Raw genomic sequence first — 17,212 nt, forward strand, 5'->3', positions numbered from 1 at the left:
GCTGTCCATAGATGGTTGGTTTTCTTTTGTTCAGGCAGTGGGCTCCATACACTAAAACAAGGTAGATAGAGAAACCACCTCCCCCCCTCAATGCTGGGACATTGTACTTTGACAGCGGGACCCACTGCCATCAGAATGCACTGACCAACAGATGCAGCCATTGATGGAGAAATGTTTTACAGCACTTCCCTCTGACCTCACTGTCCCTCCATCATCATTTCCATAGGCGAGCGCACAGGGTGTGCCGGGTGTGCCCAGGCACACCCTAATCACCCTGTGCAGCACAGATTTCCCCTACTGCCCCGGCTCCCCCCTCCTTCCCTCTGCCACACTACCGGCTTCCCTCCTCTCCTGCCGGATGTTGCTGTGGGGATGTTTTAGGTTGAGTGAGGGAAGAGGCTGATAAATATGTATTTATCAGCCTCTTGCCTTTCTGAATGGACATTCTGAGTGATAAGAAGTGTGTGTTTGAGCTTTGGGGTGCACACCCTAATGCAATAGGCTGCGCACACCTATGATCATTTCATTGACTTCTGTTGAGCAGAAATTGACACACACTGATCAAAATTTGTCTGGTTCCTGCTGAACTAGCTGATTTTCAAACAGTGTATGGCCAGCTTTACAAATAAAAGCCCACCCCCAGGAATGAAATGCAATTACTATCTGATAATGAAACATGGAAAGTGCTCAGGAGCAAATAAGCATCAGTCTTGAGTAGGGATGTCCCGATACCGATACTAGTATCGGTATCGGTACCGACACCGAGCATTTCCCCCAGTACTTGTTCCGATGCCTCAGCCGATACCTGGGCAGGCAGGGGAGTTGCAAGTCTTCTCCCCCGTGCTCTATGCAATCCCCCCCTCCCAGTGCTCCGTGCCGCTCTTCTCTCCCCCTGTCAGTGCCGCAATCCCCCCCCCCCCCCCCCCCCGTCCGCGCCGCTCTTCTCTCCCCCCCCCCTGTCCGTGCCGCTCTTCTCTCCCCCCGTCCGTGCCGCTCTTCTCTCCCCCCGTCCGTGCCGCTCTTCTCTCCCCCCATCCGTGCCGCTCTTCTCTCCCCCCCCGTCCGTGCCGCTCTTCTCTCCCCCCCCGTCCGTGCCGCTCTTCTCTCCCCCCCAGTCCGTGCCGCTCTTCTCTCCCCCCCCCCCCGTGCCGCTCTTCTCTCCCCCCCCCGTCCGTGCCGCTCTTCTCTCCCCCCGTCCGTGCCGCTCTTCTCTCCCCCCCCCGTCCGTGCCGCTCTTCTCTCCCCCCCCCCGTCCGTGCCGCTCTTCTCTCCCCCCCCCCGTCCGTGCCGCTCTTCTCTCCCCCCCGTCCGTGCCGCTCTTCTCTCCCCCCTCAATGGATGGAAGGATGGAGAGCGGAGGTAGGAGCCGCTAAATCCGGCTCCTACCTTTTCCGAATGGACAGAGACAGTGATCACTGACTCTGTCCATTCACATAACTGAGCATCGTAACCTGTGTTTACGATGCTTCAGTTAATGAATGGAGAGGAGCTTCCCTTCATTCATTTCAGCAGAGGCTGCAGAGAAAGGGACGGGGGAATCTGTGTCCTTAGTCCCTTTCTCTGTCTTAAAGGGGAGATGTCAGAGGTCTTTTAAGACCCCTGATATCTCTCCAAAGACCCCCAACAGGGCTGATAAAAAAAAAAAATTGCAATAAATATAAAAAAAAAAAAAAATGTAAATAAAATAATAAAAAACAAACACACTGACAATTCACTCCCCCCCCCCCAAAAAAACAACAACAAAAAAATCACTGTTAAAAAAAAAAAAAAATAGTAAAAAAAAAATTGTAAAAAAAATATAAAAAAAATACCACCACTGTCACATGACATTAAAAAAAAAGTATCGGTATTCAGTATCGGCGAGTACTTGAAAAAAAGTATCGGTATTTGTACTCGGTCTCAAAAAAGTGGTATCGGGACAACCCTAGTCTTGAGCTTAACCGATTGGAAAACCTAAAAGGGCACCAGAATGGTGGTGGTTGGTGGACTTATGAATCAATAGTAAGAGAAGAACGCCACAACAAGGTGGAGATCTTGAGAAAGCAAACATTTTTGTACCCCTGAAATGTGTTGGCTGTTTTATATTGTCTTGTCGTGAATACACACCATTATTGGAAAAAAAAAACATTGGACTTCAACTCTTTGTGTTGGCACTCCCATTGAACTTTTTGTACACAGATTTAAAAAAGCCGAGAACCTGCTCGGTCAGTTTTTCCCCCTACACACGAAAGGTTTTCCGACAGGAAAACTGCGATGGAGCTTTGGTCGGCAATCCTGGCCGTGTGTTTGCTCCATCGCAGTTTTTCCCATAGGAAAACTGCCAAAAAACGCCGGGCAAAAAAGAGAGCTGGTTCCCATCAGAAAAACTGTGAGGAGTATACACACGGCCGGGATTCCCGACTAAAAGCTCTCCTCGCAGTTTTTCCATCGGGAAAACCGGCCGTGCGTACGAGGCTTATGGATCCCCCACCTAGGGGTACCCTGTGTGTGCAGAGAGCAGCCAAACCAGAGAATTTGATTCACTTTATTCAACTCTTTGAGAAGTTTAATCCAGCACCTCATTCACACATGTAGCATTAAAATCCAACAGGGGTATTAAATCTTCCCCAATTTACCCAAAACTAGAGGAAAAGGTTTAGGCTGGAGAGTCTCACCCTAAAGTTGGGCCCGGAGAGAGAGAGAATAAAATGAAAGATAGTGCAGGGTCGGTGTCCTGTCGAGAAATGCCCGCTCGGTACTGAGCATGCACAGGGCTTGCGCAGCATGGAGCTGCCGAAAATCGGAATTTACGATCAGCTGTAGAGGGCGCCTGTGAACAATAGCCGACATTGTGCGACACGCTCCCGATGATCATGCAAGTCTGCAAGTGGCAGATTTCTTCATAATGGGTGCGTGTGAGGGGCGGATGCCTACAGAAGGGGGCATATTTTGTAATGATGGCAAGTGCTATTGCTTGTGTTAGCTCGCTAAACCATCTTAACAGCACTGGCCATCATTACAAAATAGGCCCCTTCTGTAGGCATCCGCCCCTCACACGCATCCATCATGAAGAAATCCACCCCTTGCAGACAATGTCGGCTATTGTGCGCAGGCGCCGTCTACAGCTGATCGTATATTCCGATGTTTGGAGGCTTTCAGCAGCTCCGTACTGCGCAAGCACTGCGCATGCGCAGTACCGGGCAGGCATTATTCGACAGGGGGAATTTCTCATCAGAATACTGGCATGACAGTGTGAGAAGGGGAAGCAACTATGGGGTTAAGGATTGTAGGTGGAGAATGGAGGAGAGGTGGATTGGTTGGGGCAACAGGATGAGGAGGGGTTTGTGGTAGTTAGTTAAGGGTTAGGTGGGGTCTCCTGGACAGCAGAGAAGGGACAGGTGACAAGCAGGTAGTTTCCCCACCCTTTGTTCTGTTTGGTTGGTTTGCTTTATGTCTTTGCAGGTGCAATATAAGAAAAGTACGTCATGGCAGCTGATCGTGTGGCGGAGGTTAGTCTTTTAACAGTGGAAGAAAATACGGTTGAGATGGAAGTGTGGGGGGCTCATCGGTGGTATCTGCCCCTCTGGTGTATTGCAGTTACTAAGGTTAGCTGGAATACGGTAATGGTTGCACTGCGGGTGTGGGTTGTCTCCAAGCTGGTGTGTCAAGGCTGGAGGCCTGGTATGGTAAAAGGTCCTAAAAAACACCACCAATTTGCTAAGCTTCAGGAATAGTTTGAAGACCTTGCTCTTCCAGAAGTGTTATGGGGGCTTATAGGTCACTGCATCCTGGCCAGTAAGGGAGCTAGATTAAGAAGATCAGAATCTCCCTGCTCATTATAGTCATACGCATCGAGGCCCATGGGTAAGACTGCGTTTATAATCATAATGATAATGATAATAATAATAATAATTATCTACACTGGTCAAGTGTCCGCCATGCAGATGCACCAAACAGGCCTGCAAAGGATAACATACACCATGGAGACGTACCAGATATTGGTGTTTTGACACCAGGGATGCCTCCCAGACCTCTCTCCTTCAGCTCCCGAGCAGCATCCCCACAGTTACGGATTTCACTGACAGCAGAACTGCTTCCTGGTACGGCCATTAGGAGGAGAACAAACCAGGGGCCACACATCATGGCCAGGACACGGAGATCTGGAGATACAAGAGAAGAACACACAGAAGGATCAATGCAGGAAGATAGGGAGCAGCAGTGCACAAAAAGCCTATTACCGGCATGGTAGCTCAGTGGTTAGCACCGTGGCTAGGATAACAAATTATTGCTCACCAAGGACTGTCTCTGCAAGTGTGGGCTTCAACCCTCAAAAAAAATATAATGACACACTACTAAGAATTTTAGCTTCCCCAAAGATTTGTGCTGATGTGTGAATACTTGCTTGACCATAGTCAGGGCCAGCTTTCCTTTGCTGGAGCATGTAGACACTATGGCCCAGATTCACGTAGATGGGCGCAAAATTGTGCGAGCGTAACGTATCTCATTTACGTTACGCCGCCGCAAGTTTTTTAGGCAAGTGATTTATTCACAAAGCACTTGCCTGTAAAGTTGCGGCGGCGTAGCGTAAATCACCCAGCGGAATTCAAATTCGGCGGGTAGGGGGCGTGTTTCATTTAAATGAAGCGCATCCCCGCGCCTAACAAACTGCGCATGCGCCGTCCCTAAATATCCCAGTGTGCATTGCTCCAAATGACGTCGCAAGGACGTCATTGGTTTCGACGTGAACGTAAATGATGTCCAGCCCCATTCACGGACGACTTACGCAAACTACGTACATTTTTAAATTTCCGACGCGGGAACGACGGCCATACTTAACATTGGCTGCGCCTCATAGATCCAGGGGCAACTTTACGCCGGGAAAAGCCTAACGTAAACGTCGTAACTTTACTGCGTCGGCCGCACGTACGTTCGTGAATTCGCGTATCTAGCTAATTTGCATACTCAACGTGGAAATCGACGGAAGCGCCACCTAGCGGGCAAAAAAAATTTGCAGTTTAGATCCGACGGCGTAAGAGACTTACGCCTGTCGGATCTAATGAATATCTATGCATAACTGATTCCAAGAATCAGTCGCATAGATTGAGAATCTGGGCCTATGGGGCTGATTTAGTAAAGACAAATAGACTCTACAAGTGCAGTTGCTCCAGAGCTTACCGCGTTTCCCCAAAAATAAGCCGGGTCTTATATTAATTTTGGCAACAAAAGACACAGTAGGGCTTATTTTCGGGGTAGGTCTTACCATGTAATGTGCTGTCTTCTCTCCCCCATTCTCTCCCTGCCTGTCAGGAATCCCCAGTGTGAACTGAGTTAAAATTCTTGTAAAATTCTATAATCCACTCTATTACAGTAGTATAGAATGTAAAATGTGTGTGTTCCTGTAATATAATGTGCCAAATACCTTCGTTATAGAGCCACTCTGCACTTCTGTGACTCGCCGGAGCTCTCTTCCCCGCAATTATATTACAGAAACACACACATTGTACATTATATACTACTGAAATAGAGTGTATTATAGGATTTTGCAAGCATTTTAATCTAGGGCTTATTTTCGGGAAAGGGCTTATATTGCCGCCCTCCTGGAAAATAACACTAGGTCTTATTTTCGAGGTAGGTCTTATTTTCGGGGGGAAACTGTAGTAAATGAACAGAAGCTCTGCGGACTGCCATCATCCAATCACGTTGGGTGTGAGACCCCAAGTCACGTGACATGTGAAATCCCATGTTAGTCAATGAGAGCTGTCTAAAAAATTAGCACTACAAAATTAGCTTCGACTTTAGAAAAAGTTTCTGTACTACTTCAACGCAACTTCTATCCGACTTGTGCCCATAAACTTTAATGGAAGTCACCTCCAAGTGGGATCCTCATCTATATTAATGTGATTGTTTTCCTGGCCCTAGCATGTCAAAACGTCACTTCCGCCCATGCTTCTTAAAAGCAATATTTTCTGGTTGTCATTTTTTCAAATGACAAATATATTTTTATTTTTTATTTATTTTGCATTTTAGTCTAAATATGAGATCTGAGGTCTTTTTGACCCCAGATCTCATATTTAAGAGGACCTGTCATGCTTGTTTCTATTACAAGGGATGTTTACATTCCTTGTAATAGGAATAAAAGTGATAATTTTTTTTTTGTGTGTAAAAATTAATAAAAAAAATAAAAATAAATAAGAAAAAACAAAAAAAATATGTTTTTAAGCACCCCGTCCCGACGAGCTCGCGAGCAGAAGAGAACGCATACGTGAGTAGCGCCGCATATGAAAACGGTGTTCAAACCACACAAGTGAGGTATCACCGCGATCATTAGAGCGAGAGCAATAATTCTAGCCCCAGACCTCCTCTGTAGCTCAAAAGATGCAACTTATAGAATTTTTTAAACGTCGTCTATGGAGATTTTTAAGGGTAAAGGTTTTGACGCCATTCCACGAGCTGGCACAATTTTGAAGCGTGACATGTTGGGTATCATTTTACTCGCCGTAACATTATATTTCACAATATATAAAAAAATTGGGCTAACTTTACTGTTGTCTTATTTTTTAATACAAAAAAGTGATTTTTTTCCAAAAAAAGTGCGCTTGTAAGACCGCTGCGCAAATACGGTGTGACAAAAAGTATTGCAATGACCGCCATTTTATTCCCTAGGGTGTTAGAAAAAATATATATATAATGTTTGGGGGTTTTAAGTAATTTTCTAGCAAAAAAAAATTTTTTAATCTTGTAAACGCCAAATCTGAAAAACAGGCTTGGTCCTTAAGTGGTTAAGTATACTGTAGTAGAGACAAAGGTTAGTAAAAAATATGTACAGAATATACAGTTGTGCTCATAAGTTTACATACCCTGGCAGAATTTATGATTTCTTGGACATTTTTTAGAGAATATGAATGATAACACAAAAACATTTATTTCACTCATGGTTAGTGTTTGGCTGTGTTTAATCTTTTTAAATCATAATGGCTACAGAAAATACCCAAATGACCCTGATCAAAAGTTTACATACCCTGGTGATTTTGGCCTGATGCACACAAGTTGACACAAAGAGGTTTGAATGGCCATTAGGCCCCTTTCACACTGGGGCAGGACGTGCAGTGGCGGTATAGCGCTGCTAAAAAAAGAGGCACTATACCATCTGAATTGCGGCGGTGATCAGCCGGTATCGGTCCGGTATTGACCCCCGCTAGCGGCCGAAAAAGGGTTAACACCGCCTGCAATGCGCCTCTGCAGAGGCGCATTGATGGCGATATTACCGCGGTTTCCCACTGTTTTCAATTGGAAGGAGCGGTGAAGGAGCGGTAAACACACCGCTCCTCTCACCGCTCTAAAGATTCTGCTTGCAGGAGATTTTTTTTTTCTCCCGCCAGCGCATCGCCTCAGTGTGAAAGCCCTCGAGCTTTCACATTGAGAATGCAGTGCAGGAGTTTTTCAGGCAGTATTTAGGTGCTATTTTTAGCGCTAAAACTCCTGAAAAACTCCTCAGTGTGAAAGGGGCCTTAAAGGGAACCATCCTTACCTGTGATCTGTTTGCTTGTAATTAGTGTGTGTGTATAAAAGGTCAATGAGTTTCTGGACTCCTAACAGACCCTTGCATCTTTCATCCAGTGCTGCACTGACGTTTCTGGATTCTGAGTCAAGGGGAAAGCAAAAACATTGTCAAAGGGTCTATGGGAAAAGGTAGTTGAACTGTATAAAACAGGAAAGGGATATAAAAAGATATCCAAGGAATTGAGAATGCTCAAGTGTTCAAACTCTAATCAAGAAGTGGAAAATGAGGGGTTCTGTTGAAACCAAACCACGGTCAGGTAGACCAACTAAAATTTCAGCCACAACTGCCAGGAAAATTGTTCGGGATGCAAAGAAAAACCCACAAATAACTTCAGGTGACATACAGGACTCTCTGAAAACATGTGGTGTGGATGTTTCAAGATGCACAATAAGGAGGCACTTGAAGAAAGATGGGCTGCATGGCCGAGTCGCCAGAAGAAATCCATTACCAAGCAAATGCCACAAAGTATCCCGCTTACAATATGCCAAACAGCACAGAGACAAGCCTCAAACCTTCTGGCACAAAGCCACTTGGAGTGATGAGACCAAAATGTAGCTTTTTGGCCACAACCATAAACACTAAGGGGCAGATCCACAGAGCGAGTACGCCGTTGTATCTACTGATACGCCGGCGTACTTTCAAATTTCCTGCGTCGTATCTTTAGTTTGAATCCTCAAAACAAGATACGACGGCAATTTGCGTCGTTTTTCGCATCGGGTATGCAAATTAGCTATTTCCGACGATCCACGAACGTACGAGCGGCCTGCGCATTCCTTTTCGTCGTCTCTAGTCGGCTTTTTCCGGCGTATAGTTAAAGCTGGTGTTTTGCGGCGTATAGTTAAAGCTGGTGTTTTGCGACGTATAGTTAGACTTGCCATGTTAAGTATGGCCGTCGTTCCCGCGTTTAATTTGAATTTTTTTTGTTTTTTTGCGTAAGTCGTCCGTGAATCGGGATGGACGTAATTCACGTCTATGTTAAAAAAAATTACGTCCTATCGACGTCATTTAGCGCAATGCACGGCGGGAAATTTAGGGACGGCGCATGCGCAGTTCATTCGGCGCGGGGACGCGCTTCATTTAAATGAAACACGCCCCCTAATCGCCGATTTGAATTCCGCCGCCAGAGATAGACTACGCCGCCGTAACTTACGGCGCAAAATCTTTAAGGATTCGAAGATGACACAAGTAAGTTACGGCGGCGTTACGCTGCGCCGGGGCAGATCTTTGTGGATCTGCCCCTACATTTGGAGAGGAGATAACAAGGCCTATGATGAAAGGTACACCATTCCTACTGTGAAACACGGAGGTGGATCGCTGATATTTTGGGGATGTGTGAGCTACAAAGGCACATTTGGTCAAAATTGATGGCAAGATGAATGCAGTATGTTATTAAAAAATACTGGAGGAACATTTGTATTCATCAGCCAGGAAGCTGTGCATGGGACGTACTTGGACATTCCAACATGACAATGATCCAAAACACAAGGCAGAGTCCACCTGTCATTGGCTACAGCAGAATAAAGTGAAGGTTCTGGAGCGTCCATCTCAGTCTCCTGACCTCAATATCATTGAGCCCCTCTGGGGAGATCTCAAACGTGCCGTTCATGGAAGACAGCCCAATAATTTACAGGAACTGGAGGCTTTTTGCCAAGAGGAATGGGCAGCTTTACCATCTGAGAAGATAAAGAGCCTCATCCACAAATACCACAAAAGACTTCAAGCTGTCATTGATGTTAAAGGGGGAAATAAAAAATATTAAGAACTGGGGTATGTACATTTTTGATCAGGGTCACTTGGATAGTTTATGTTGCCATTATGATATAAAAAGAGTAAACACAGTTGATTGATAATAAATGGATTCAGCCAAACACTAACCATGAGTGAAAGAAAAGATTTTGTGTTATCATTCATATTCTCTGAAAAATGTCCAAGAAATCATAAATTCTGCCAGGGTATGTAAACTTATGACCACAACTGAATATACAGGCAAGTGACAATTCCATCATATTAGAACACGGGTCTACAAACATTTTAAACAAAGGGCCAGTTTATTGTCCTTCAGGCTTTAGGAGGGCCGGATTGTGCCCAGCGAGGGCAGAAAATGTCCCGGGCCAGACATCAGTGAGAAGAAATATGGCTTAAAAGTTTGTACTCGGTAAGAGGGGGAATAGTAGTGCCCCTATTAGTAAGAGTAATAGTATCCCATCATTGGTATCAGTGGAAGAATTAGTGCCCCCTTGTTGGTGTCAGTGGAAGAATTAGTGCCCCCTTGTTGGTGTCAGTGGAAGAATTAGTGCCCCCTTGTTGGTGTCAGTGGAAGAATTAGTGCCCCCTTGTTGGTGTCAGTGGAAGAATTAGTGCCCCCTTGTTGGTGTCAGTGGAAGAATTAGTGCCCCCTTGTTGGTGTCAGTGGGAGGAATAGAGCCCCATATCAGTGGGAGGAATAGAGCCCCAAGGGCCAGATAAAGGCTAGCCAAGAGCCACATCTGACCCTCGGGCCGCAGTTTAGAGACCCTTGTATTAGATTATACGTTTTTACAAGCAGGGCCCTCCTAACTCGTATTGAATTGTATTGTAAATCTGTTGTCTCTCTTTATATTGTAAAACTCTGTTGAAACTACATAAATCCTGTATTAACCACTTAATCACCGCCTTATAGACGAAAGACGTCTAACAAGGCGGTTCCTTAACTCTGGGAGGACGTCCTCCCAGAATCACGCTCCCACGCGCCCCCTAGGGTGCCCACTCGGGAATGTCCGTGACCGCCGGGTCCTCCGGGCCTGGCGCATCATGGTAAATCGCCGCTGATAGCGGCGGTTTACCACGTAATCGCTCCGTCCAATGACGGAGCGATCACTTGTAAACAAACCGGCGTCATGTGATGACGCCGGTTCCTCCCTCCCCTCTCTGTCCTGGACGGTACAGTGTGAGAGGAGAGGGGAGAGAGCGGATGCGGCACGAGTGCTGTGGGCTGGATCTGTGACAAATGCAGTCACAGATCCAGCCATCCATCCCTGCCCCATACTAACAATACTCTGCTCCATACCCATACTGTGCAATACTCTGCAATACCCCACACTACTCTGCAATACCCCACACTACTCTGCAATACCCCACACTACTCTGCAATACCCCACACTACTCTGCAATATCCCACACTACTCTGCAATACCCCACAATACTCTGCAATACCCCACACTACTCTGCAATACCCCACACTACTCTGCAATACCCCACACTACTCTGCAATACCCCACAATCCTCTGCAATACCCCACAATGCTCTGAAATACCCCACAATACCCGCAATACCCCGCAATACCCTGCAATACTCTGCAATACCCCGCAATACTCTGCAATACCCCGCAATACTCTGCAATGTCCCGCAATACTCTGCAATACCCTGCAATGCCCCGCAATACTCCGCAATACTCTGCAATACCCCGCAATACTCTGCAATACCCTGCAATGCCCCGCAATACTCTGCAATACCCCGCAATACTCTGCAATACCCCACACTACTCTGCAATACCCCACACTACTCTGAAATACCCCACAATCCTCTGCAATACCCCACAATGCTCTGAAATACCCCACAATACCCGCAATACCCTGCAATGCCCCGCAATACCCTGCAATACTCTGCAATACCCCGCAATACTCTGCAATACCCCGCAATACTCTGCAATGCCCCGCAATACTCTGCAATACCCTGCAATACCCTGCAATGCCCCGCAATACTCTGCAATACCCCGCAATACTCTGCAATACCCTGCAATACCCTGCAATGCCCCGCAATACTCTGCAATACCCCGCAATACTCTGCAATACCCTGCAATGCCCGCAATACTCTGCAATACCCCGCAATACTCTGCTTGCCAGCCTAGAAGTGAGATATGGGGGTTATTTACAAAAGGCAAACCCACTTTGCACTACAAATGCAAACCTCAAGGGCAAAGTGCACTTAAAATTGCACTGAAAGTGCACTTGGAAGTGCAGTTGCTGTAAATCTGAGGGTTAGATCTGAAACAAGGGGAAGCTCTGCTGATTTCATTATCCAATCATGTGCAAGCTAAAATGCTGTTTTTTATTTTCCTTGCATGTCCCCCTTGGATCTTTAGCAACTGCACTTCCAAGTGCACGTTCAGTGCAATTTCAAGTGCACTTTGCACTTGTAATTTGCACTTGTAGTGCAAAGTGGATTTTCCTTTCATAAATAACCCCCATGGGGTCTTATTGACCCCCATATCTCACTGTAAAGAGGACCTGTCATGCCATATTCCTAATACAAGGGATATTTACATTCCCTGTAATAGGAATAAAAGTGATAACAAATTTTAATTTTATTTTTTGCAGGAAAATGTGTCAAACTAAAATAAAGTAAAGTGAACAATAAAATATATATATTTTTTAAAGCGCCCCTGTCCTCGCATGCAGAAGCGAATGCACACGTAAGTCCCGCCCACATATGAAAACGGTGTTCAAGCCACACATGTGAGGTATCGCTGCAAACGTTGGAGCGAGAGCAATCATTTTGGCCCTAGACTTCCTCTGTAACTAAAAACATATAACCAGTAAAAATATTTAAAACGTCGCCTATGGGGATTTTTAAGTAGCGAAGTTTGGCGCCATTCCACGAGTGTGTACAATTTTTTAAGGTGACATGTTGGGTATCTATTTACTCAGCGTAACTTCATCTTTCACATTATGCAAAAGAATGAAGAAAAAATACAAATTTGCTAAATTTTATAACAGAAACAAAGAAAATTTCATTTTTTTTTACAAAATTTTCATTCTTTTTTCCCTTAGGCCCCGTACACACGACCGAACATGTCCGCTGAAACTGGTCCGACGGACCAGTTTCAGCAGACATGTTCGGTCGTGTGTACAGCCGACCGGACAATTGTCCGGCGGATCGGACAGTTTCCAGCGGACAAATGTTTCTTAGCATGCTAAGAAACATTTCCGCTGGAAGCCTGTCCGTCGGACATGTTCGGTGGTCTGTACAGACTCACCGGAAATGTCCGATCGGCCGAAAGCCCTCGCATGCGTCGAAGTGATTCGAAGCATGCCTGGAAGCATTGACCTTCCAGGGCCGCGCACGTCGCGGCGACGGCCACGTCACAGCGTATCGTGTCCGCGCGGATTTCTGTCTGATGGTGTGTACAACCATCAGACAGAAATCCGGCAGCAGACGCAGCGGACATGTCCGCTGAAAACGGTCCGGCGGAGTGTGTACGAGGCCTTATAGCGCAAAAAATAAAAAACCCAACGGTGATTAAATACCACCAAAAGAAAGCTCTATTTGAGTGAAAAAAAGGACGAAAATTTCATTTGGGTACAATGTTGTATGACTGAGTAATTGTCATTCAAATTGTGAGAGCACCGAAAGCTGAAAATTGGTCTGGTTATTAAGTGGGTTTACGTGCCTGGTGGTCAAGTGGTTAATACAAATACATATTGTACAGTGTATATATAATAATACAGTATAAGATAGATAGATAGATAGATAATAAACAGCTGTGACCAGACATCCTTAGATATCTCTGAATAGAAGAAATAAAAACACTTTGTACACCGGACAATTCTATAAATAGGAAAAGCGCAGACAGGCAGTTGTAATAGAAAAGTACAAAATGGCCAAAACTGAACCGACACAGAAAGCAATACATTCAAAAGTACAAATGTAGATAGATAATGTATGTAATGATACATACACAAACATAACACATAATACATACAGAGCATTTATACAGTGATACAGATACTAGTGAACTCAATGATACATACAGACATACATAGATAATAGTGAATGCAATCATACATACATATTAATGGACACAGGGATACAGACATACATAGATATTAGTGAACGCAGCGATACATGGATATTAGTGAACGCAGGGATACATACAGACATACATGGATATTAGTGAATGCAGGAATACATACAGACACATATGGATAACGGTGAACGCAGGAATACATACAGACATACATGGATATTGGTGGACGCAGGGATACATACAGACATACATGGATATTAGTGAACGCAGTCATACATACAGACATACATGGATATTAGTGAACGCAGGGATACATACATACATGGATATTGGTGGACGCAGGCATACATACAGACATACATGGATATTAGTGAACACAGGGATACATACAGACATACATGGATATTAGTGAACACAGGGATACATACAGACATACATGGATATTAGTGAACACAGGGATACAGACATACATGGATATTAGTGAACGCAGTCATACATACAGACATACATGGATATTGGTGGACGCAGGGATACATACAGACATACATGGATATTGGTGGACGCAGGGATACATACATACATGGATATTAGTGGACGCAGGGATACATACAGACATACATGGATATTAGTGAATGCAGGAATACATACAGACATACATGGATATTAGTGAATGCAGGGATACATACAGACATACATGGATATTAGTGAACGCAGGGATACATACAGACATACATGGATATTAGTGGACGCAGGGATACATATAGACATACATGGATAATAATGAACGCAGGGATACATACAGACATACATGGATATTGGTGGACGCAGTTATACATACATACAGACATACATGGATATTAGTGAACGCAGGGATACATACAGACATACATGGATATTAGTGGACGCAGGGATACATACAGACATACATGGATATTAGTGAATGCAGGGATACATACAGACATACATGGATATTGGTGGACGCAGGGATACATACAGACATACATGGATATTAGTGGACGCAGGGATACATATAGACATACATGGATATTAGTGAATGCAGGAATACATACAGACATACATGGATATTGGTGGACGCAGGGATACATACAGACATACATGGATATTAGTGGACGCAGGGATACATACAGACATACATGGATATTGGTGGACGCAGGGATACATACAGACATACATGGATATTAGTGAATGCAGGAATACATACAGACATACATGGATATTAGTGAATGCAGGAATACATACAGACATACATGGATATTGGTGGACGCAGGGATACATACAGACATACATGGATATTAGTGGACGCAGGGATACATACAGACATTCATGGATATTTATGTACGCAGGGATACATACAGACATACATGGATATTAGTGAACGCAGGGATACATACAGACATACATGGATATTAGTGGACGCAGGGATACATACATACATGGATATTAGTGGACGCAGGGATACATACATACATGGATATTAGTGGACGCAGGGATACATACAGACATACATGGATATTAGTGAACGCAGGGATACATACAGACATACATGGATATTAGTGGACGCAGGGATACATACAGACATACATGGATATTAGTGGACGCAGGGATACATATAGACATACATGGATATTAGTGGACGCAGGGATACATATAGACATACATGGATATTAGTGAACGCAGGGATACATACATACATACATGGATATTAGTGAACGCAGGGATACATACAGACATACATGGATATTAGTGAACGCAGGGATACATTACATACAGACATACATGGATATTAGTGAATGCAGGAATACATACAGACATACATGGATATTGGTGGACGCAGGGATACATACAGACATACATGGATATTAGTGGACGCAGGGATACATACAGACATTCATGGATATTTATGTACGCAGGGATACATACAGACATACATGGATATTAGTGAACGCAGGGATACATACAGACATACATGGATATTAGTGGACGCAGGGATACATACATACATGGATATTAGTGGACGCAGGGATACATACATACATGGATATTAGTGGACGCAGGGATACATACAGACATACATGGATATTAGTGAACGCAGGGATACATACAGACATACATGGATATTAGTGGACGCAGGGATACATACAGACATACATGGATATTAGTGGACGCAGGGATACATATAGACATACATGGATATTAGTGGACGCAGGGATACATATAGACATACATGGATATTAGTGAACGCAGGGATACATACATACATACATGGATATTAGTGAACGCAGGGATACATACAGACATACATGGATATTAGTGAACGCAGGGATACATTACATACAGACATACATGGATATTAGTGAATGCAGGAATACATACAGACATACATGGATATTGGTGGACGCAGGGATACATACAGACATACATGGATATTAGTGGACGCAGGGATACATACAGACATTCATGGATATTTATGTACGCAGGGATACATACAGACATACATGGATATTAGTGAACGCAGGGATACATACAGACATACATGGATATTAGTGGACGCAGGGATACATACATACATGGATATTAGTGGACGCAGGGATACATACATACATGGATATTAGTGGACGCAGGGATACATACAGACATACATGGATATTAGTGAACGCAGGGATACATACAGACATACATGGATATTAGTGGACGCAGGGATACATATAGACATACATGGATATTAGTGGACGCAGGGATACATATAGACATACATGGATATTAGTGAACGCAGGGATACATACATACATACATGGATATTAGTGAACGCAGGGATACATACAGACATACATGGATATTAGTGAACGCAGGGATACATTACATACAGACATACATGGATATTAGTGAATGCAGGAATACATACAGACATACATGGATATTAGTGAACGCAGGGATACATACAGACATACATGGATATTAGTGGACGCAGGGATACATACAGACATACATGGATATTAGTGGACGCAGGGATACATACATGGATATTAGTGGACGCAGGCATACATACAGACATACATGGATATTAGTGAACGCAGGGATACATACAGACATACATGGATATTGGTGGACCAGGGATACATACAGACATACATGCATATTGGTGGACGCAGGGATACATACAGACATACATGGATATTAGTGAACGCAGGGATACATACAGACATACATGGATATTAGTGAACGCAGGGATACATACAGACATACATGGATATTAGTGAACGCAGGGATACATACAGACATACATGGATATTAGTGAACGCAGGGATACATACAGACATACATGGATATTAGTGGACGCAGGGATACATACAGACATACATGGATATTAGTGAACGCAGGGATACATACAGACATACATGGATATTGGTGGACGCAGGGATACATACAGACATACATGGATATTGGTGGACGCAGGGATACATACAGAGGAGCAGCAGCTGGAGCAGAGCCGGCGCTGGATCAGCTGGAGGACAAAGAAGATTGGCTGAGCAGCCCCCCGGTCCTAGTGCCGCCGGCTCTAAGCTGGTAATGCTCCCTTCATTGCTGGCAGGGCGTGTGCAGGGGAGAGAGGGAGAGAAGATATCCCACCCACATGTCAGAAAGAGAGATTATTCACTCTCCACATATCTTCCTAAGACAAAGACAGGGAAATAGAGTGAAAGAATAAACATAGGTCACATACAATGCAAAATGATACATGGCAAATTACTATAGAGGAGATAGGGTAGGTGAGAGAGGAAAAAAATTGAGGGAGAGAAAGAGTAGAAAAGAGAGAGCGAAAGAAAGAAAGAAACAATGAGACAGAGAAAGAAAAGAAAGAAAGAAAG

At 44.4% G+C, this 17,212-nt stretch overlaps 1 protein-coding gene across 1 annotated transcript in view; it reads right to left on the bottom strand.

Moving 5' to 3' along the window:
* Positions 1–16,974, bottom strand: part of GPC2 (glypican 2) — a 53,086-nt gene extending 36,112 nt beyond the window's left edge. The window contains exons 1-2 of the mRNA XM_040346751.1: positions 16,810–16,974; positions 3,972–4,139 (exon numbers count right to left, since the gene is read on the bottom strand). Of these exons, the coding sequence (XP_040202685.1) occupies positions 3,972–4,122 (151 nt within the window). The 5' untranslated portion in view covers positions 4,123–4,139; positions 16,810–16,974. The remainder of the gene's footprint in view (positions 1–3,971; positions 4,140–16,809) is intronic.
* Positions 16,975–17,212: the final 238 nt, after the last annotated feature.

This window comes from Rana temporaria, chromosome 3 (genome assembly GCF_905171775.1).
Source record: "Rana temporaria chromosome 3, aRanTem1.1, whole genome shotgun sequence".
In the NCBI taxonomy this organism is placed as follows: Eukaryota; Metazoa; Chordata; class Amphibia; order Anura; family Ranidae; genus Rana; species Rana temporaria.